At 48.0% G+C, this 22,571-nt stretch overlaps 2 protein-coding genes across 2 annotated transcripts in view; both read left to right on the forward strand.

Annotated features, from left to right (window-relative positions):
• GTPBP8 (GTP binding protein 8) overlaps positions 1-22,571 on the forward strand; it is a 385,924-nt gene that overhangs the window by 231,824 nt on the left and 131,529 nt on the right. The window lies entirely within an intron of this gene.
• Positions 1-22,571, forward strand: part of BOC (BOC cell adhesion associated, oncogene regulated) — a 105,422-nt gene that overhangs the window by 70,477 nt on the left and 12,374 nt on the right. The window contains exons 3-8 of the mRNA XM_077817938.1: positions 925-1,203; positions 13,651-13,797; positions 14,509-14,652; positions 15,179-15,472; positions 17,090-17,362; positions 17,990-18,279. Of these exons, the coding sequence (XP_077674064.1) occupies positions 925-1,203; positions 13,651-13,797; positions 14,509-14,652; positions 15,179-15,472; positions 17,090-17,362; positions 17,990-18,279 (1,427 nt within the window). The remainder of the gene's footprint in view (positions 1-924; positions 1,204-13,650; positions 13,798-14,508; positions 14,653-15,178; positions 15,473-17,089; positions 17,363-17,989; positions 18,280-22,571) is intronic.

Below are 22,571 nucleotides of genomic sequence, written 5' to 3' on the forward strand. Positions count from 1 at the left end.
CAGTGGAGAAGCATGTCACAGGGGCTGGGGAGGGTCTCTAGCACTCAAGAAGTTGTGTGACAACTGAGAGCTCCAGGCTGCCTTTCCTTCTGGAAACCTGCCCCAATGCAGGGGAGGGTTAAGAAAGGACCCTTGAGATCAGCGGGCTCCAGTTCCGCACTTGCCGAATGCACAGTGCGCAGCGGATTCCTGCTGCCTGACCACTTACTGCCAGCATAGGATCCAGCAAAAAGGAGATAAACCGTGAGGTTCAGTGTACTGCCCACAGCTCAAGCCACATCAAAATGAGAGGAGAGGGATCAGGAGTTGCATGTCTGTAGCTGAGCCAGGGTGAGTGGCTGTCCGCAAGGGACAGCATGTTTCATGAGCAGGCAAAATTTTGGTGGCTCTGGCCCCAGTGTAGTCTTTAATCTACCTTTGCTCCAATGCCTGGACAAGCCTAGCCTGCCTCCTGCATGCTTTGAACACCCAGTTCCTCTGTGTCCTTCTCTTAGAAGCTAAGCAGCTTTCTAGGAGCTCAGGCTTTTCAAGTGGTCTGTTATCCCTAAACAGAAGAGCTTTTCCATCTCATTTTTAGGCTGCTGCAGCAGCCTCCCTGTAGTGACTAGAGATGAGGGTCTGAACCAGAACTCTGAATAACCCAGAGGCTTTGAGAGCAGAATTATAGCCCCAGCTTTATGATGGACCAAACCAAATCCCTGGATCCAAACACACACTTAAGCTTTGGGGTGTCCAAAATCCAGAGCTGGACTTTCCAGCTTGGACCTCTCTCTACTTGAGACTGAGTCATTGTACAGTTCCAAGAATTGCTCTGTGTGAGGAGAGTGGCATGGGGTATGTAGTGTGACAGTGGAGGAGTTCTCCCTCTGCTCTTCTGTATGCTGATGCTCATGTGGAGATCTTGTCCTTGCCTCCACCATGCAGGTGAATCTCTTCAGGTCACTGTCCAACCTGCTTCCACCGTCCAAAAGTATGGTGGCTTGGTGAGCCTGGGGTGTGTGGTACAGCCCCTGAAAGTCAACGTTACCTGGAGGCTGAATGGGAAGGAGCTGGTGGGGTCGGATGAGGCGCTGGGGATCCGCATTGAGCTGGGGAAGCTCATCATTATGGCTCTCAACAATCACACCGTGGGCCGGTACCAGTGCATCGCCCGCATGCCGGAGGGAGTTGTTGCCAGCGTCCCAGCCACAGTGACTTTAGCCAGTGAGTAGCTTTTGTCTTCTCCCACCCCACTACTCTGCATTTGATCCCTCTCATTGGTTGGGCCTCCATTTGGGGGCTTGACAGCCTCTGAGACACAGTGGGGCAGGCTGATCCCATGCTCATGGGATCCCCAGTCTGCTCATGCTGGGATCCCCAGTCTGATCCCAGGCTTCCAGAGTAGTCCCTTGGCCTGAGCTGTTTTGTAGCATATTTGACACAGAGGCCTGTCATGTTCTACCTTAGCAATAGGCAAAGTGATCCCTGTACGTGATAGACTGCAAGCTTGTATCATGATACTTTCTAAGAGTAACTGCATAAACCAATGAATAATGTAATATTTCCCTGCACCTATGTCTGCACTTGAGATAGATCGAGTGATTTTATATTTCTCCATCTGCCTGGTTCTTGGGATTGCCTCCTTCAGATTAAAAGGAAAGTCTGCTATTCCATGCCGGAGAGAGGAAGGGCTCAGAGGGGTGCTATTGTATTGTTTAGAGAGAGGCGGTGCTTGCGTATAGCCAACAGGGGTAGGGAGCCGGGCTCTTCTTTGAGCTCCTCTCATGTTGTGGGGGAAGTACATTCATTTATTGGGGGGCATGAGCATACTCGGATGCGTCTTGTATCAAGGCTTGTCTCTCTAAGGGGGGGTGCTTTGAGGTGCTCTTGTTGACATCAGAGTGTCTAATATGTTGGGGTGTGCTTTCCTTTCCAGGGGGCGTTTCTGACTCGCATTGCAGTGTTATTTGTGTGGAGGGTCAGTCTTGTATCAGGGATGCTTGGGTTGGGGAGACCTGAGATCCCGGAGCTTCATTAATTTTGGTCCATGTGTCACGCTGTGGGGCTGCACTAGTACTTCAGGGTATATCTCCTCTCCGGGGGCTACCCTCATATTTGAGTGTGTCTTGTAGGAAAAAGATTCATAGACTCCAAGGCCAGAAGGGACCGTGATCATTTAGTGATCATTTAGTCCGACTTCCTGCATAATACAGGCCAGAGAACTTCCTCCATATAATTCCCACAGCGGATCTCTTAGAAAAACTTGGAAACTTGACTTAAAAATTGGTCAGTGTTGGAAATCACCCAAAGTGAACCCTGGTAAATGTGATGGGGCCACATCTCCGACAGGGCTTCTTGTTTCAAACTGGGATCTACGCTCAGGTCAGAGAGTGTGCTGAGTTATGGGTGCATCTCAACACGGGCAGCACACTCAGTTTGGGTACGTCCTTGGCAGTGGAGGCACTCACGTTGGCATCATGAAGCTCTCTCCATAACTCCAAATCCCTCGGCCCCAGCCTGGAGTCATCTACTGCACCCCAAACTCCTAATCCCCAGCCCAGAACCCACACCCCCAACCAGAGCCTGCACTGCCCCTGCACCCCAACCCCTTGCCTCAGCCCAGTGAAAGTGAGTGAGCATGGGGGAGAGCAAGCCACCGAGGGAGGGGGAATGTAGTGAGCGGGGGGCGGGGTCTCAGTGAAAGGGCGAGGCTAGGATGTTCAGTTTTGTGCAATTAGAAAGTTGGGAACCCTAACTGAGGTGGGGACATGGTCTTCTTGAGATGCTGATGCTGGGGAGAGGAGTGTTCAGAGGTAGCACTTGTGACAGGGCATGTCTATGAGGAGAATGCCATTAGCCGTAATCGCCAATGGACAGAGCTCCTTCGTAAACTCCCTCAGTTGGTCCTCGGAGGAGGCAGGGAGGGAGCTGGGGAAGGGGATATGTCTAAGAAATTGAAGGAGAGAAGATGTTTGTGCAAAACGAGGGCCGGCTTTGTGTTAAAGCCAAGAACTATTGGCTTGTCATCAAGACATTAATCAGAAGTGAAATGTTTAGGTCGGGCTGGGTAGGAGGAGAAGGAGAGGGAGAGTGGAGTGGAACAGCAGCTCTTGCTCTCGGAGGCTGGATGGGAGGGGGCTGTCATTGGGTTGAAGCCATCGGGGGATTTGGCCTGGGCTTTGCACTTAGATTAAGTTTCGGAGAGCGCATTCCAGAGCAGAATGGGGGCTGTGTTTTGCCGGTGGGCTGGCCCAGGAGGGGAGCAGAGAGGTGGATGGGATTACCAAGGGCATGGTTTGCATTTAGGAGGGATAAGGAGACCAGTGCACGCACGCTCCTTAGTACGGTTGTTTGCTTTCAGGCCTCTCTTAAATGTCGTTGCTTGGACAAAGCCATCGTTGTTCAGTTTACCTGGGTGCTGCCCTCCCCCTCCGGCTCTGGTGACTGAGGGGAGACAGGCTGTGATCGAGCTGCTAGTGTGCAGGAAGTCCCCACCATCCTTCCTGAGACAGACTCCAGCTATAACCACATCCAGTGCTGTAGTGGGGCCCCAGAAGTTGGCCTGGTGTTGATTCAGGCCCATGTATACTCCATCCGTGCCCTCACCCTCACCAAGCCAGAGAGAACTTGGGCTGAATTGTTATGCCAGTTAGCACGGGCCTGCCAGTGTGACTAAATATTAATAACAACATTTACAAGGCCTGACACAAGGTGTAGAGATCAGGTAGATAAATGGTCCTTGGCCTGGGCCACTGAGCTGGAATCAAGGAAGGGGGAAGATGAGACCTCCCCATCACCACAAGTGTCTTGCCACTGAGAGGAGCTAGGAGGATCAGATGGGTTGCAGAAGGAGGGTGAGGGCTTAATGGGCTTTGTTCCCACCACTAGGGGGATGGTTATTAATGCCACTGAATGGGTCTTGTGACCTGAAGGAGAAGGTGGGTTAAATAAGTGAGGGACAGTAACCCATTGTGAAGCCCTCTGTGCTACATGGCTCGTCCCCTGAGAACTCATGTCTTCTTCCTAGACCGTCAAGTTTCAGCGCCTTGCAGGGTAGCTGCTGGGCCCTGCTGAATCATTCTCTGGGGCACCTGGCATTGGCCACTGTGGGAAGACAAGATACTGGGCTACATGGACCTTTGGTCTGGCCCAGTATGGCCGTTCTTATGTTCTTACCATCTTGGCACATGGCTAAGTGGGCAGCTCCCACCATGATCCTTGTTGTCTTTGGGCAGAGGGTGCCATGAGAGTGGACAGAGTGAATCCCACTGCGGGGCAGAGAGAAGCTGGGGAGCCCTGGAACAGATCCCACCTTGGGAAGAGCCCCGAAGGGAAGGGGGAGAAGATGGAACTGAGGGTGGGACATGAGCGGGACAAGCAAGGAGCAGCACTTCTCGGGGTATGTGACTGATTGGCACTCCTGAGCCGATCTGTGATCAGGCTAACTCAGAGGACTGATTGAGACTAACAGTTAATTCCAGCAGTAGAGGTAAAACTGGCTATAGTTTTATAGCCCCCAGGAAGGGAGAGATTTGTGGAGGGGATGGAGGTGGAGTTCTTAAAGCAACAGAACAAGGATCACTTCGCCAGTGTTCAGCTCAAGTCTTCAGACATGGTGCAGATGATTTCTTGGTGTATGTGGCTAGGGTGCTAGAAGGGTAACTTATTGGAGCTGGAGGGGCCCGCTGTCTCTTCCCGCCCCCCCCCCCAACACCAGCCCAGTGTATAGAATAGATGGTAATGACCTTGATCACTACCAGCCTAAGATGCATTGGAGCAGGACATCTAGAGAGGTTCCATATCCAATTCCCAGTCCCTTGGACTGTTCTGGGTCCTAGCCCTTATGCAGAGAGTGATTGGAATCCAGGGAAGTCTAAATGGGGCAGTGCATGGTCACGGGGGCTGAAGGATGGAATGAGACTCTGTAAAGGCTGCCTGACTTTAAAATATATAGTACAGCGCTGGGCATATGGATATAATCTGTTGCTTCTCTTTGCCATCACTCCCAGCTCCCCTTCCAAGCCCCTTCTTCTAGTAGTCTCCTAAGAATGAAGTGCACTGTTCACTACGTGGGTGTGACTTCCATGGAATGCTTTGGGAGGGACGACAACAGTGGTAAAAGTTGCACGTTGCTGAAGTTTAGTCATCAGGACCCCTATCCAGCAAAAGCCTTTAAGCACATGTTGAACTTTAAGCGTGCAAGTAACCCTGTAGAAGCCAATGGGATTGCTTGCATGCTTTAACTGAAACCTGCTTTGCTGGATGAGAGTGAGTGGACGGAAGTGGCGAAGCAATGGAACATGCACTATTAAGCAGGTACACAAAATGAGCGTAACTTACACAAAAAGACTGATGAGGGGGATGTAGCAGGAAAAGCCACTCACACAAAGGTCAAAGACAGTACTGCTGTAAGCTAGAGCAGCTCATGGGGACTTCAACTGGAGTGGCACCTATTCATGCCGGGGCTGAATTTGATCCCACTGAATACCAAATGGAGGAGAGTGGCAATTACGTTCCCGTTGAATGCCCAATCAGAATCTTCCTTCCCCCCGTATACCCCCCACCCCGAACAAGCACTTGTGGGAGGAGAGGAATATACTAAACTGGGTTTTCTCCTTGTCAATCACCTGGTTGCAATGGAAGATGAGATAAAGGGGTGCATACATACTGGAAACACTCTCGGACCTGAGAGGGTCATTCCTTCATGCCCTTTCAGCTTCTAGAAATGAAAGTAGCAGAGCAGCCATCAGCTTTGGCTAAACCCATGGGAGCAAGCCTGGTGTTGTTGCAAAGTGCCAGTGGGCAGTGACCCCTGCTCTGGGGCATGTTTGGGGTCCCTTAGGAATTTGCAGCTGTCTTCTAAAGAGAAACTCATTCATTTTCCTTCTGCCTGGGCCTCTCAGCTGATGACTCCCCTGACACTATGGAGGGGGAATTTCATCTCCATCCTGAAAAAGCATTTGCTCGCTTGGCTCACCTCCGCTAAAGGCCTCTGGCTACAAGGCCAGGGGTGGTGTGGGGCGGGGGGGAATGAAAACACAGGCGGCGCTTCCTGAGTCAGTCACCAGAAGGGAGGCATGTTGGTCATGATGTGGCTTGGAATGTGGGGGGGGGGAGGGGATGTGGGGACATGATGGGACGTTAGCATACGATGAGGGGTGCGTGCGTGAGGAGCTGTTTGAAGGGGATCTGAACACTGCTCCTGGGAGGCTTGGGGGTGACTGTGAGAGGACCGGCATGCATGAAGGAGGTGGGGAGAATGGGATTGTGTGCATCTCGCTGTGGCACTCGGAGAGGGCTGCATCTGTTACTCCTCGCGGGGAGGAGACCGACAACTGGGATGCGGCTTAGTGCAGGCGGAGAACTCTAACCCCATGGGGCTCTGGCAGCCAAAATGAGAATTAGTGAGGAATAACTACCCCCTTGCTTTGAGCTGGAGGAGCCTTGCCATTTCCTGTTCTCAGAGGTCCTACTTCCCACAGTGATTCTTCTCCACCCCTGGCGTGAAGGCAGTAGGGAAGGCTCAAGCCCTTGGGGCCTGTACTTTTTAGTTCCACATGGTCTCCCACTTGGGTCTTATCCGAACTGATCTGTCTAGTCCATGTACTTACCTGGCCCCCTTGCTGTAGTACCCAAGGGCCTTAGTTCCTCCAAACGAGGGCTCTCCTACTAGTCCTAGGATGATTCTTTGCCCTGTCCATCGCCGTGCCAGCAGGGGCCTAAACACACAGGCACAGACAGAGGCTGCCTTTCTCTCTCTGTCCACAGCCCACCCTAAAGAGAACAAGAGCTAACCCTATTTTTCTTAAAACGGTGGCTTCAGCACAGTTGGAGCTCAGCCATCCCCAGTGCCCTCCATCTGATGGTCTCAAAGTTCTTCACAGACAGTGATGAATTGGGCTATCACAGCTCCCCAGTGAATTTAAGGTTAAGGTCCCAATGGGCAACCACAGTGAGTAGGGAAATAGAGCAGTGGTAGGGTCTAGCATGGGATTTGGGGATAGGGAAGGCAGGTAGGAGCTGGCTGGATGTGGGGAGTAGAGCCAAATACAGACGGTCAGTGAGTGTGCAGGAGAAGCTGTCGCCTGCAGCTTCTGCTGGTCTCAAAATTCCCCATCTCGCCTGCCTGCAGAAAGGAGTCCTTGGGGTCCCTCCAGCTCACGTGACACCCCCACCGGGCCGGGCCAGGTAGGTACTGGCACTATCTTTGCAGCAGCACCTCAGCCCAGATATGACCACACTTCCCCTCTGTTTGCCAGACCTGTTTGTATGTAGGTTGTGAGTGCGCATGGGCAAACACGTGCCCTATGGGAGGCAGGTTTGAACTCCAAAGGCCTAGGTGGAAGCCACTTACAGATACAACTAAACATTATTTGTGGGGTATGGTCATTTACGGGAACAATCTGGCATTAAACTTTTGAATAACTGATAGTCAAAATAATATATTCTGTGTCCCGTGCTTTAAGTTCCTTATCTTTCCCTTCTCTTCCTCTCTTGGTGCCTCTCTCCTTTCTCTGCTTGTCATGGCTCCCCACTGCCTCCCCTATCACTGCTCTTGGCTCTCTCCACTCCCACCCATTTCCTCACTCTCAGCTCCCCCAGAGACTAGGCTGGTGGGCTGAGAGATGCAGGGAGGAAGGGGGGGTGGATACCCCTCTTCCCTGGATTGGCAGAGTAGCTGTTGTGATATCAAAGGGTCGTACTCCTGGAGGTCTGGGGGTGGAGGGCCCCACTGATGCTTGCCCATCTCACCAGCCTTTGGCTCTGCACCCTCCCGTGCGACAGGGAGATATTATCCCCACTTTACAGCTGGGGGAAAATGAAGCACAGAAAAGCAAAGCAACTCATTGAAGGCCGCACACTGAATGGGTAGCACAAGCAACCATAAACCCCAGGAGCCCCAACTCTGAGATCTATGTGTTAACCTCAAGACCATCCTATGACGGGTTCCCCCCCCGGGGTGCCACCTGGAACTGGGGTACCATTGAGCCCTCTGACCCACCAGCTTGGGCTCCGTCTCTCACTGTGCTGCTGTGACAAGCTGCAGACCCGCTCCTGGTCCTACACTTCCACAGCATTCACCCAGGTAGGGACACACCCAGCTGCAGTTACATGCAGGCTCTCTAACCAGCCACTGCATGAATTAATAATAGAAGGGCTACAGCCAAGGTAACTCTCAGCTCCCCAGGCATGCACCCCCCTCTGGAGTATAAAGCCAGAATTATACTGTCTGGCACTGCACAGGGATTTGTACAGTGTAAGCTCATAGAGTCGTGCATCCCCGCCCTTCTTCATTGTTGTACTAGAAAGGCTAGCTGTGGGTGTCACCCAGAGTAAGCACGATTGAAATACAGATACATAGTCAATATTCCTAACTTTAGATACAAAAATGATACATGCATACAAACAGGATAATCCTATTCAGCAACTCATAACTTTTCCAATGACACCTACATGACCTGTCTTGTACAAAATGCATCATCATTATGCCATAATCATATCATAATATCACTGAAGAATATGGGGTGCAGTGTCCTACTTGCCCGTCTCACCAGCCTCTGGCTCTGCACCCTCCCGTGCGGCAGCGAGATATTATCCCCGCTTTATAGGTGAGGGCAAATGAAGCACAGAAAAGCAAAGCGACTCATTGAAGGCTGCACACCGAGTGGGTGGCACAAGCAACCATAAACCCCAGGAGTCCCAACTCTGAGATCTATGTGTTAACCTCAGGACCATCCTTCCCCTCTAGACACTCAGCTCAGTGTCTGAAACACTCTCTCTAATTGCAGAAATCTCGTTATTTTCCGTGTCCTAAAGAACTATGTTCACTGGTGAGCTGCTCTGCATCTGAGGTGTTGGTCTCTTTCTTTCTCCAAGCTCACTGGCTCTTAGGCCTCTCTGCTCTTCTGGGTCTCTCTGTGTTCATATAAACCCCTGCCAGCACTGCTGGAGCCTGGGCCTTGGCAATGAGATCGTAATTTGGCCGTGATTAATTCAGACCACCAGGGTGCACATTAATTTTCCTGATGCTCGTTTATATTTTGATGATCAGAGAAGTATGTGTGATATGGGCAGGCAGACTTCTGCTTCTCTCCTTTTCTCCGCCCCCTTCTGTTTGTGTCTTTTCCAGCTTAATCCCTTGATCAAGTGTCAGAGGAGACAGCACCCTTCCCCTCCCCCAGGGTAACATTCATTATCAGGGGAACAGAATGTGCTGCATGTTAAGAGTTAACCTTCATCTGGCTTTAATACTCAGTGGAAACATGGCTCCCCTTCTCCGCTTGTCCTAAAGGATTAATCATGTTTCTGAAGTTCACTCTTATTCCTGTTTTTTATTATTTTTAATTGAATGATGCCAAGAAATTCTTGAAGTCTTGAGCACGTTCGCTGCAAATCATTGTTATGACATTGCTAAACCTCTCCTTCTCTTTTCAACCTTCTCCCTCCCTGCTTCTTGAATCTGGGCACTAGAACCGTCTCTAAACAACACGCCTGACAACGAATACGTTTGGGAAAGTTTTTCAGTACATTGCCAAGGGAGCTGGTTTTTATTTAAAATTAAGAAGAATCTTGCTTTAATCAGAAAGTCTGTTTTGAGAAATTTCATGTCACTTTTCCAGGACTGTGGGTGGGAGAACCTTGGAGCCAGAGTTGTCTTTGCTGTTGGAGAGCTGGTATAAATCCCAGAGAATGAAAACACATTTTTCCACTCTCCCGGTCTGCCAAGGGAAGGTCATGTGTAGTCTGCGATCCACGAGCTCTTCTGATCCCTGCTCTCTGAGCTGCCTGAGGCTGTGCGGGCCGTGGATTTGTATTGGTTCCAAGGAAGAAAATAATTGTGTTTGTGATAATGGCACACTGCTGCACAAAGTCGTGGTGGTGTAGGTCATACTGTGTTGCTGTTACATTATGCTTTGAAGAGGCAATGTGGTCTCGTTTCAATGCAGTGTCATGCCACTCTGAAGAAGTGTGTCAATGCGAGGTCATGCTATGGAAGATGCAACTTTAAGTATTGTTGCAATGTCATAGCATATTGCTGCAAGGTGCTGAAGATGCAGGGTCCTTAAAACACAGTGCCACTACCTACTTGACCTAGTGTCCCAATGCAAAGACGTTGCATCACCCCACAGCAGGTACTGCAATCAAATTCCTGAAATAAATGTTCATCTCTTTAACATTCCTGTGAGCTGGGCTTGCAGGACTCAGGAAACACTTGCAAACATTTGCTAGAAGAGCCATGTTCCACTTTACTTGCAGTTGGTCAAAGCATGGGTTGATTTCATCCACACTGTCTGGTCAAACTGTTACCAGGAACCAGGGTAGCTAGCACTTTGTTTAAAGCACTTTCAAACAGGTTGGTTCCCAAACTTGGTTTAAGGGCTATAGTAGATGCATCTCCCTGCCCTATAAGTGAGTTGAGATGCACTGGCTCTCAATGCTACTATGCTGTAGTGCACATACAGGCTTACAGGAGCATCTGCACTAGGAATGGGTTTGGAAATAGGTCTCCTCGGTTTATTTTTGTTTATCTTCTAGTCTTTGATGTTGTGGGTTTGGCAATCCTGCCACTACCAGTCTGGGACTGGAATTGTCTTAGACTCAGCTGCATTGCTGCTCTCAGCTTCTGAGTGGCTGGCATAGACCTGAAGCGTTACCTGACTCAGGCCATTTCACCTTGCTATCTGCTCTGAGTCTTCTGAGTAGTATTAAAAAAGAGAGAGAGAGATACTTTCCTGCTTTCCATCCCCACCCCCAATAGGAGCAACGTGTAGATGGTTCATACTGAGTTCATCTGAGTCCTAGTCTTGTTACAGAGACATTTCCATGGTGAGGCAATGGCCTAGCTGGTGTGTCTCTGAGGTCACTGAGCTTTTTCAGGAAGGGTCAGCTGTGCAGGGTGGTGGAGGAGCAGGTTCTGATGAGAAGGGGTCAGTCAGCTCATAAAGACTAGCAGACAGTCATTGCAATGTTTCCATTATGGCCTCTAACTCTTTGCCTCATGTGGAGCTGGTTGAGAAGTGCAGCTGGAAGAACATAGACAGCAGGGGAGAAGGAAGGTGGAGGACTGTACTGGCGGGGGGCGGGGGGGCGTGAATAGCTCTGTCAAAACATTCTATCCTAATGGATTTCTCAAATGTACCAGCAGGCAGGTGTCACGTCAAATGCCTTCCCTTTTGAAACCTGATCTATTCCTCTTGGTCTGGTACTCTCATTCTCTCTTAAAGGCATCCTCTGTTGGGTTTTTTTAGCCCTCAGGAATGTGGTATATGTTCAGGGCATGGTGTGGGTAACTGGTTCAGCAGACAAAGGAACTTGGCCAAAGTCCAGTTCTTAGCCAGTCTTGAGAGCCTTTCTTCCTCTCCGGTATCTTTAAAACTGATTTTAATTTTTATGTGAATAGTTGCATGTAGAGACCAATTTCATTCTGTTTTTTCTGTGATCCTCCCATCCCCTCCAACATCTCCCCAAACAAACTGGGGATGGGGGAACCTTAGGACACAATAATAATCTAGTGGTAAGCCAGCCTGTGGCTGTCAAGCATTTGACTCGAGCAAGAATTCCCTGCGCGGAGATACTTAGTATTCAGGCAATGGAAGAGTTTGAAGTGGTGGTTGTGGTCACAAAAGTGGACTCTGAAAATGACTTTTTCCTTCCTGTTCCAAATTAATTCTTCTCCATTTGCTTCCAGATCAAATCTTTCAAGTCTGCGAGTTGAAATAAGATCTTTTTTTCCCCCTCTACGCCCAAAGTTTGCCTTCTAAATCTCTTGAATCTATCTATCTACTACTATGCTCTCATCTGTCTAAACCAGTGGTTCTCAATCAGGGGTACGTAGAGATCTTCCAAGGGGGTACATCCACTCATCCAGATATTTGCCTAGTTTTACAACAGGCTACATAAAAAGTTCTAGCAAAGTCAGTATAAACTAAAATTTAATACAGACAATGACTTGTTTACACTGTTCTATATACTATACACTGAAATGTGAGTACAATATTTATATTCCAATTGATTTATAACTATATGGTAAAAATGAGAACATAAGCAATTTCTCAGTAACAGTGTGCTGTGATGCTTTTGTATTTTTATGTCTGATTTTGTAAGCAAGTAGTTTTTAAGTGAGGTGAAACTTGGGGGTACGCAAGACAAATCAGACTCCTGAAAGGGACACAGTAGTCTGGAAAGGCTGAGAGTCACTGGTCTAATCCATCTGTTTGGGATGTATAGCATGAGAGGATGCATAGCATTCATCACCATACTATCCAGGGGCTGAATAGTTAGTTTAGATCCACAAAGCATTGTCCATAGTAACCTTCACACTTGATCCTGCTCTTTGCCTTTCCCTGGTGTCAGCTAAGAAAGCTCTGCCCACTCCCACCCCCGATTTGGTGCACAGCAGCTGTCCAGAGATGGCAATGTCACTGAGGACATGTGAGATGAGGGAGAACCCAGAACCCAACTTGAGTCTTTCACAGTTGTACAATTCTTCCCTCAGATGCACCCCAGCAAGTTCCTAGTGAAGTCAGTAGGAGCAGTGAATGCATAATTAGAGGTAGAACTGAATCCAGAGGAGGAAGATCTGGGCAGCAAATATTTTTACCCATTTCCAGCACCTTCCATCAGAGGATCTCAAAACACCTCACAGACATTAATGAATTAATCCTCACAGCCCCCACATTTTCTAGTTCAAGACCGTCCTCCCCACTTAGGAGAATGGATATAATTTTCTAACCATATTTGAGGTGTTCAGGCAAAGTCAAAGGGTCATGATGTAATCCTCTCTTCTGTCTTACCTAGCCTTTGAACCCTGTCTGCACAGGCTCAGCTCACGTTTGTGGTAGCTTCTAGGCAGCACGGCTACAGTTATGTTTGAAATGGCACTTACCTTTCGAATCTCAATTTTCAGTTGCTCAGTAAGTTACCTTTTTGGGCTGGGATTTCTCATGTTCATACACAGCATTTTATTTGCAAAGTTTCTTGATTGAGCCCTTTTCGGAGCTAGTAGGTGATAGAAAGGAGCGGCGTTCTGACACCAGCCCAGTTCCCCTCATCGCTGAGGGCACCTCTTCAGTACCATCCATTGCCAAGATGCACTGAACTGGGTCCTGACTCCAAACCTGAGGTGGTAAAGGTCAGACAACAGGAAGAGGATACTCTTCACACCACAAACAAGATCCAGAGCGTGACTAGCTTTGTGCATTCATAGAATATCAGAGTTGGAAGAGACCTCGGGAGGTCATCCAGTCCAGCCCTCTGCTCAGAGCAGCACCAATCCCCAGTTTTTGCCCCAGATCCCTAAATGGCTCCCTCAAGGATTGAGCTCACAACCCTGGGTTTAGCAGGCCAATGCTCAAACCACTGAGCTATCCCTCCCAGCCAACCTAATCTGTATGGACATGGAAGACCTGCTCCATGGGGGTGTCAGGAAGCCGAATCAATATTTGTAAAGCTCTTTGAAGTCCTAAGGATAGGATAGAAGGGCCCAGTGTTAACTATATGCAGTCTTGTTCCCCATCTTTGGAATCTAGCTGAATTACAACTTTATGTACTGAATATACCTCAGGTTGTTGTTGTTTTTAGTTTGTTTGGTTGGTTTTATTTACTCCTTTCCATTAACTCCTGAATTTGCCACTCCAATGCTAAGACTTACTGTTACTGTCCTCTTAACAGAGATCAAAGACTTCAAATTTGATGGCCAGCATGTGATTGAAGTGGATGAAGGGAACACAGCTGTGATTGCATGTGACCTGCCCGAAAGCCACCCCAAAGCCCAGGTGCGCTACAGTGTGAAACAGGAGTGGCTGGAGGCCTCCAGAGGTGAGCTGCATTCAGGGAGGGGTGGGTCCCTCTTCTCTCTTTGCTACCCAGTGCTTCTGTCCCACCGAGCTCTGTCACGTCTCCATATCCGCTGGCTCTGCCTTTACTCTTCCCTCTAGCTCTCCAGTTTTGCAGAGAATAAGCCCTCTCGGCCCACTGCCTGATGTATGTCTCCCCCACAGCTGCTCCTTTCTGAGCTGCTGCCTGGTCTCTGTGATGTCCCCAGGCAGCCGTACCTGAGGGAGCCATGCTCAACAACAATTTGCAAAGAGAAAAAGGAGGGGGCATGAGTTGAATAAATCCTAAATTTAATTTTGTTGAAATTAATTATTCGCCCATGTGACTAGAGATGGGTTAGAACCAAAGCCCCGGCTCTGAACCCCTATGAACCCTTGGGAAGTTTTGAAATCCAGGTCTGAATGTTGCCACTTGAGCCCATCTGTACTTGTTACCATTTAACTTCACCAGAAGGTCCATTCATCTTCCTCCTCCCCAAATCAGTTCTCTCCTTATCCCGATTCTGAGACTGAATCAGCTTATTTCCAGGAGAACCCTGCCTGAGATGCTGATGTATCCAGCTCTCTTTCCCTCCTCTTTGCCCACCTTCTCCCTTTCCTTTGCCCAGGCATGTTTGGAACCTACTCCTGAGATGTTATCTGGCTGGTAGAATAGCTCCTCACAGAGAAGTTCCTCTCTTCTTTTCCCTTACAGACAACTACCTGATCATGCCGTCTGGGAACCTTCAGATAGTCAATGCCAGCCAGGAGGATGAAGGAACGTACAAATGTGCTGCCTACAACCCCGTGACTCAGGAAGTGAAAACCTCCGTCTCCAGTGACAGACTCCGTGTGCGACGTAAGATGCCTCCCCTTAAACATTTTGGGTTCCTGCCCTCCAACCCATCCCCCTTTGCGTGTGCGACGTTATCTTTGGCACCTCTTGACTGTTGAGTGTTTACTTGTGCAGCCCCCCTGTTCTATTATTGTAGCTTTATGTACAGACTGCCAGTATTCGCTCCTGGAAAACTTCCCTTGCAGCAGATGGTGGGAGGCTGTAGTTTTCCCAGTAGGTCGAACGGTCTGTTCTCTGTGCTGCACATGCATGCGCATGCAGCTGCCCTGTGGAATTGTTACACCCTCTGAGGAGCATGTAGACCTGGGAGCAAGGCTCTGAACTCCACTGCTTGACTGGGTCCTCTGCACTTTGGTCCCATAAGAACTACCAAGTTTCTCAGCCTGTATGGTGTGTCCATCTGTCCTATTGTCTGGAGGAAGCAAGCATTCTTGGGTTGCCGCTGCCCCAGGTCAGTGCTCTGTACAAGGCATGTTCCCATTTGTAGGAGCTGCAGTGTCTGATTCTTTTTCTTCTCCCACTTCACCAGGCTCCGCAGCAGAGGCGGCGCGGATAATCTATCCCCCGGAGGCTCAGACCATCATCGTCACCAAAGGTCAAAGCCTCATATTGGAATGTGTGGCTAGCGGGATCCCGCCTCCCCGGGTCACCTGGGCCAAGAACGGCTCCAGTATTTCTGGCTACAACAAGACCCGCTTCCTGCTCAGCAACCTACTGATCGACGCCACCAGCGAGGAAGACTCCGGCACCTACAGCTGCATGGCTGACAATGGGGTGGGCGAGGCTGGAGCCGTGTTCATATTCTATAACGTTCAGGTGTTTGGTGAGTACTGCTGCAGCTTTCCTCCCATCTCCCCAGACAGAGCCTGAGCTTTCTCCTAGCACCTGTTTCAGGGAGAAATATCTGCTCCACCTCCATTATAATGTGAAGTGAACCCACACTCCTTGCTGGTGTCTTTAGCGTCAGTTTTAGCGTGAGGTGATGGATTTACCCCTGGGGACTCCATCGCCTGCCCCTTTCACCCACAGGTTCCACTGTGATTTATTTATTTTATTTTATTATTTATATTTCTGTCTTAAGGTACTCTATAGCACCCATTAGCATAGTATCTAGCGCTTCCCAGGTACATTTAAATCTGCATGGGAAGGGACCCTAGCAGACTTCAGAGTCCGTGGATAAGGAGGCTCCATCTGGGGGAAGAACGTTTAGGAAGAGAAGTCCCAGATAATTCCGCAAAGCATTTCCCCTTTCCGACAGGCATTGTTAGAGAGCTTATTCCTTCGCACTCCCACTTCCCTGGTCCTTCTTGCATGAACAGAGAGCAACAATGTCCGAAGTCCGAAGGTGCAAACAATTCGACGTTTATTGGGGTAAACTTCCAGCAAGCTTAAATCCAAGTTCCTTTTTCCTTATTTTCGAATCCGAACTTATTTCCTGCTTGCCCCTAATTTAAATAGTAATATTCTTAGCTATACCTTAACCAATATTCTACTGAAATTTACCTAACCAATCCTAACATATTGTAACATGTTTAGCTAACCAATTATATCCCACAACCTTAATTAGTTTACACCCAGCAAAATTAATTATACAGCAGACAGAGACCATGCAAATAAACAACAGCAAAGTGGGAACTATAATGACAAAACAATACAGAAGTGAGGATTTCACAACTACATCTATAAAGACATAAGGGTTTCCCAGCTGTGTCTACTGATAAGTGAGTTCTTACCAGACAGAAAACTATCAAACTAAATTTCCTTTTACATCTTCTAGGCTCTTCCCTTTCTCTGGAGGTGATAGATCAGATCACCTTCCTAACAGCCCCATATTGACTAGTTTGGAATGTGAGGAGGGGACCATTTGCTTCCCAGCTTATGGCTGCCTCTGCTGCTTAGCCAAAGGCATTGGCCTAAGAACAGGGCCTCAGACTGTCACAGAGAGAGAAGGCCCTTACACAGGTTCTTTCTTGTATACCTCTATTACTAGCTAAATGATCAACATATACCTAAATTCTTAAAGTATAGGCCTTTACAGACAGGCCTGAATATCTATATCCTAATAGGCATTAGCTGGGACTTGAACAGGTTTGGTTTGAGCCAGCTGTATTTCATCCAGGCACTGCTCTCTTGTAGGCATTGGGACACCCTTGTAGTGGCACTGGGGAAAAATGGGATACACAGCTGTGTGTCATTGACATACTATTGACACTGGACATGTGGCATCTCACCACCTCACTGAGTGGTCTCCTGTGGAGACTGGAGAGGAGGGGTGACAGGGTGGATCCCTGGGGGACCCCATCAAGAAGGAGGACTTTTCTTGGTTGAGGCTTAGTTTTCCAACCCCTGTTTCTACTAGAAGCGAATGACCAGTCATGGTAGTGCTGTGCTCTCTGGTAGAGCTAAAGCAAGTTGTTGTTTCATGGTTTTTGCTTGACAGAACCTCCCGAGGTCACCATGGAGCTGTCCCAGCAGATCATCCCCTGGGGTCAGAGTGCAAAGTTCACCTGCGAGGTGCGAGGGAACCCCCAGCCCTCGGTCATGTGGCTGCGCAATGCCGTGCCTCTCTCTTCCAACCATCGGTTCCGGCTGTCCCGTAAGGCTCTGCGGGTGATGAGCGTGGGGCCTGAGGATGACGGGATATATCAGTGCGTGGCAGAGAATGAAGTTGGCAGTGCACAAGCCATGGTGCACCTGAGGACTGCCCAGCCTGGTGAGTCTTCAGTAGAGTTCACAAGTTACCTTTCCGCAGACATCGGTGCTTTAATTCAAGGGACTAATGTACAAATAAGTCACTGGAGTACGAAAGGGCTGATACCTCCTTTCTGTCCTGCTTGTGTTTCAGCTGTCCTGCTCTTCTAGCAGCTTACCTCCAAATTGCTAGGGCACCCCCAGCTGGCTCCTCACCCTAGGATCTCCATGTCTCGTGGTAGGAGCTGGCTATGTTACAACAAGTGCCACTTGTCTCCTTCGAGTTTTATCATCACAGGAAGGTGTGGGGCCCCACCGGGCCTGTCTGTGGTAAGAGGTGCTACAGAGCTATAGGAAGCTGCCCTCTCTGCAATCAGCCCCGGTGTCCATGTGCCCCATTGTTATTGTGGGAGAGATGGAGGGGTGTGTTATAGGTATATGTGATGGAGAACGTCATTCAGACAGAGTGAAATGGATGCAGCCGCCTAACAGCTCTTGGGAAGCTTGGGTATGGTTCCTCTAAGGTTCATGGCACCAGGGCTAACAGGAGGATTGAGGTAGCTTCTTACTATCTCTGCATTTACTGGTGATATAAAATGGCATTTGTTCTGTCTGTCCCCACTCCCTCCACCCCCAATTCATATTTCAGGAACAACTATGAAGTCATGGCGAGACTCCAGGTCAGGCTCAGCTCAGTCCCCCACGCCGCCGTCCAGCGACAAGGCTCTGAAGGAGAAAGCCATGCTGCAAAGGCCTAAGCCTACTGCGCTGGAAGCATCTCTCCAGTGCGTGACTAACAGAGGGCAGGTGTCTCCGGCTGAGGCTCCCATCATCCTCAGTTCTCCCAGGACGTCCAAGACGGACTGCTACGAGCTGGTGTGGAGACCGCGACACGACGGCAGGGCCCCCATCCTTTACTACACTGTGAAGCATCGGAAGGTACCACCATGCATGCTGCTTCCATGTTTCCATCACTGACGTTCTGTAGGTGAATTTGTGACTGCACTGAGCAGTTACCTACAGTACATTCCAAGTGCACCCACTCACCCCATGGGGACAGTCACTCACCCTTGCAATCAGATGTGCCTTATCTGCAACATTTGGTTTCTTCCTGCTTTTGTTGCTGGGATGTCCTAGGTTTCTGAAACTCCGTCTCTAGGGAAGAGCGCACATTGACTCGCTCTGTAATGTCCTGTGTCTGGGCCAAATCACCCAACGACAAGCGACTGCAAAGCCAGAGAGCACTCCTTGGTGCTATGGTAACATAAACAATAAATAATAACTTAAAGGTACAGAATGCAGGCAACAAAATTACAGTTCCTTTTCATTTGCAAAACCCAACAATGGTAAATGCATCCACCCCACTAACTAAATGGTGCTGTCCAACAAATAGCAAGGCTGGGACCTGATGTGCAGGATTGCTATGCTGACAGGTACGGTAGCTGTCCTAATAATCCTAAATCTTCAGGGAAAGTCCCAAACTACCTGTTTTTCTAGGCTTTCTCCTGAAAGCCAATACGTGACAAGATGGTGAGTACACAACCTACTTAGTGGTGTGGAGTGAGCTGTTATTGCTCTGGTAACTATCCTTGCCTTGTTTCAGGGATTAACCCCTTGTAACATCACAAAATGTCTTTGACCAAACAGAGCACTCCCGATGCTCCTCCTGGTGTGAATCCATTGCTGGGACTTTCAGACGGATAGGCCAGAGAAAAAATTCCACTGCTTGCAACCTGGAATGTTATTTTAACACATCAGATTATAAGTGTTAATTAATATTCAGAATGATGAACCTCAAATTTTCATCCTGAAACACAACTCCTGTTTAAAATGCAAATATGCACGTTCCTTATGTTTGTGTGAGTTCAACTCTGGGCCATAGATTTCGATAGTGCCCGATAGTGGGCTAAGGTGCTTCATTTTTGGAGGGAGGTGTCAAAAACTGCAGAGCCCAAAATCCGGCAGCCACTTGGAAATGTTGGGATGCTGTCAAGATGAAAATTCCCCCCCCCCCTTTTTTTTTAAATCAAAAAATTCTTTCCTAGTTTTAATAAACTAGAAAGTTGGGGGTATTATTTTGTAATTTCCGGCTGCTATTCATTTACTCGTTGAATTTCCTTCATCGCAGACAGAAAACCAATATAGATTTCAGGTTCTAACACGCTCCAATTCTGATGTATTTGGAGGAATTCAGAATTTCAATTACATATATATTTAAAATATGTCTATTTTCCGAGAAATGGTTAATTTCATGAAACCATTTCTAGTATAAGACTTTATAACCCCTGAGAACATCCTTGTGTTTTTTCCTAAACAAAGCTGAAATCTGGGGCTTGGGCTTTAACCATGTCTCTTTAAACAGCCATTTAAAATAAAGACGTGAGATGTCGACACAAGATCTAATAGAGAAAGGGGATAAAACCACTGGATCATTGAGTCTTTCCATCTGCAAGGGCAAGATGCAGCCCCCAAATAGCATATCCTGGAATGAAACCAATTCTGCATGTGATCTTAGCTTGTGGGCTGCAGTTTGTTTTTTCAGTGCTTTACCTGGAAGGTCATTAGGGCAGAGAAGGTTGCCACGGGTCACTGCAGTCTGCACTAACACATTTTCAGTGTAGTCCAAATTCTCAGTTGGAGACTCTTCCTTGTGCCTCTTAGGTCTCCTACATATGGGGTTTAGCCCCATTAACCCTTACTTTACTGTCATTTCTGTGACTGCCAACCCAAGGGATGTTTAGAATTGGGTTTTATAACGATCCAGATTTAATTAAAACTAATATGAATAGAAATATTTGTGTGTATGTGGTGGTAGGTGGGAGGAGTTATTTCAATTTTAAAAAATTGTGTATATGAGAGAGAGAGAGAGAGAGAGAGCACAAGATCTACTATGTTGGAAATCCGTATACGTCAGAGCGGCACTAACCTAGGATCTGATTCTCAGCCATTCTGAATACTCGCAGTTCCCATTGACTTCAGCTGGAATTGTGTGTGCTGAGTGCCTTTGAAATCAGGCCCCTTATGGTATGAGAGTGAAACTAACCAGTCAGCTGAAGGAAGTGCAAAAAAGTAAATAAACAGCACAAATTGTGAAAAGCAAATAAGATTGTAAAGATTCTTTCTTTTGTGCTAACTTCAACTGCTATTAATGATCTAGAGACTTTTACAAACAGTATGTGATTTATATCCACCCATGTTTACCCACTCTATAGACAGGGGAGCAACTACTCTACTGTTCTACAGCTTAAGGGAAGTCAGCTCCTACCCCATCATTTATCTCTGTTTTTTATATTCTTCTTTACCCCCCTTCCCTCCCCCCAGCTCCTGCTTTCTTGAATGTAACAGTCCTGAGGAACCTCTCCCTGGCCTCACAATCCCACAGACTTTGTAATAAAAATAAAACAGGGTAGACGTTAATCCGTCAGTGTCAAACACTCAGAGAAGATAAATTACATTGCAGAGGCTTGGCATTTCCGTTTCATCACATTGCCTGCACTGCCACTGCTCCTCTCTATACAGCGTCACTGAAGTGTCCCACCTGCTTGCCTGCACAATATTATCCTTGCAGTTGCAGGTTCCCCTCTTTTGGTTGGGAGAAAGGAAAAGAGAAAGGCCCCATTCTCTCTCACACCCACTCACTCATATGCGGCATCTAGACCTGGCTGTTCAATTACACTGAAAGATGAAGCTGTGCTAAAAAACCCTTTGGAGGCCATGACCATATGCTGCATATTCCATGAAGAACGCTATGTTGAACGAAATTAAGGTTGCATGGTTAAGTTCTCAAAAGTCAGGAAATACCAGAGATCAGGCCACAACCTTAACTCTGCCCCCTTGTTCCTACATGTCTCCGTTCAGTGTTAAACTAGAGGGTCACATAAACTCATGTAATGCAATATAGCTTTAAATAGCACTGACTCTCTTTGCCATGTTCTAGGCAGTGTGAGAATGTCTCTCCTTAGCCGTTGGCTGCGTGTTTCCAAGAAGCCTAAGGGAGTTAGGCACCCCACTCCCATTGAATTTCATTTGACAAAGCCGAGCCTTAATATCTCCTTGTGCAGACAGTTTTGTTTTGTATCACTGGAGCTGACCCAGCTCTCTGATGTTCTCTTCCTTGTTGGTGCATCAGAGAGGCCATCAGCTAGAGTGTATGCAGCACTGGGTGGTGGATTTAAAACCCCACTTCTCCTGCTGAGGGTATTGCACTGAATAACACCGAGTCCTTGTTAATGGGCACTCCATTCCTGCACTAGCAGGACAGGTGATTTTAAGGGTCCAGGACTGTAATTGTTACTTATGTGCTGAGCTAGCAGGGGGCACTCAGCATTTCACACACTGTGAGGGGAAATTATTGCATGGTATTCGATTTCCCCTGCATTTCTTGATGACTGAGTAACAGATGTAAAGAGCTACACCCTGATATTTGGTATCTGAAGGCTGATGGCCATGGGGTAATGGCTTGTTGACACTAAACAGAATGGATTGCGACCTGCAAACAGATAGCTATGCACATGCAGGGGCTGATCAGCCAAAAAGAAAATCTAGGCAACTCGCACAGCAGGAAATAGATGATTGTGGGTAAAATCCTATTTTGAAAAGTGATGTAGGCACTTAGGAGCCTAAATCTCAGAGAAAGTAAATGGGACCTAGGTTCCTAATTCACTTAGGCACTTTTGGAAATTATATCCTTTGTGTTTCAGTGGGAGCCTTCCCACAGCAAATATAAATGGCACTGGTTATGTGTGTCCAGACACACAGAGCAACTGGACCCTTTAAATCAGAATGACCGTTGTTTTATCTTAAGTGAAACATCAAAAGGAGAAAGAACAAAAGTGAAGTCACCAGGAGAGAGCACAGTGTGTGTGTGCGCGCACAGGTGCGGTCTGACAGCCTGCTGAATTGAACACAAAATGGTGGACAGAAGAGTCCTTGGAGATTTAAACATGCAGTACTTGGGAGAGAAATGCATAACCATTACACAGCTAAATACCCTGCAGTATCTATTAAGGTGGGGTGAGACTAGAGCAGTGGTTCCCAACCAGGGGGATGTGTACCCCGGGGCGTACACAGAGGTCTTCCAGGAGGTACATCAGCTCATCTAGATATGTGCCTGGTTTTACAACAGGCTACCTAAAAAGCACTAGTGAAGTCAGTACCAACTCAAATTTCATACAGACAAAATGAGGAAGTAAGCAATTTCTCAGTAACAGTGTTGTGATACTTTTGTATTT

This window comes from Eretmochelys imbricata, chromosome 1 (assembly GCF_965152235.1).
Source record: "Eretmochelys imbricata isolate rEreImb1 chromosome 1, rEreImb1.hap1, whole genome shotgun sequence".
Lineage (NCBI taxonomy): Eukaryota > Metazoa > Chordata > Testudines > Cheloniidae > Eretmochelys > Eretmochelys imbricata.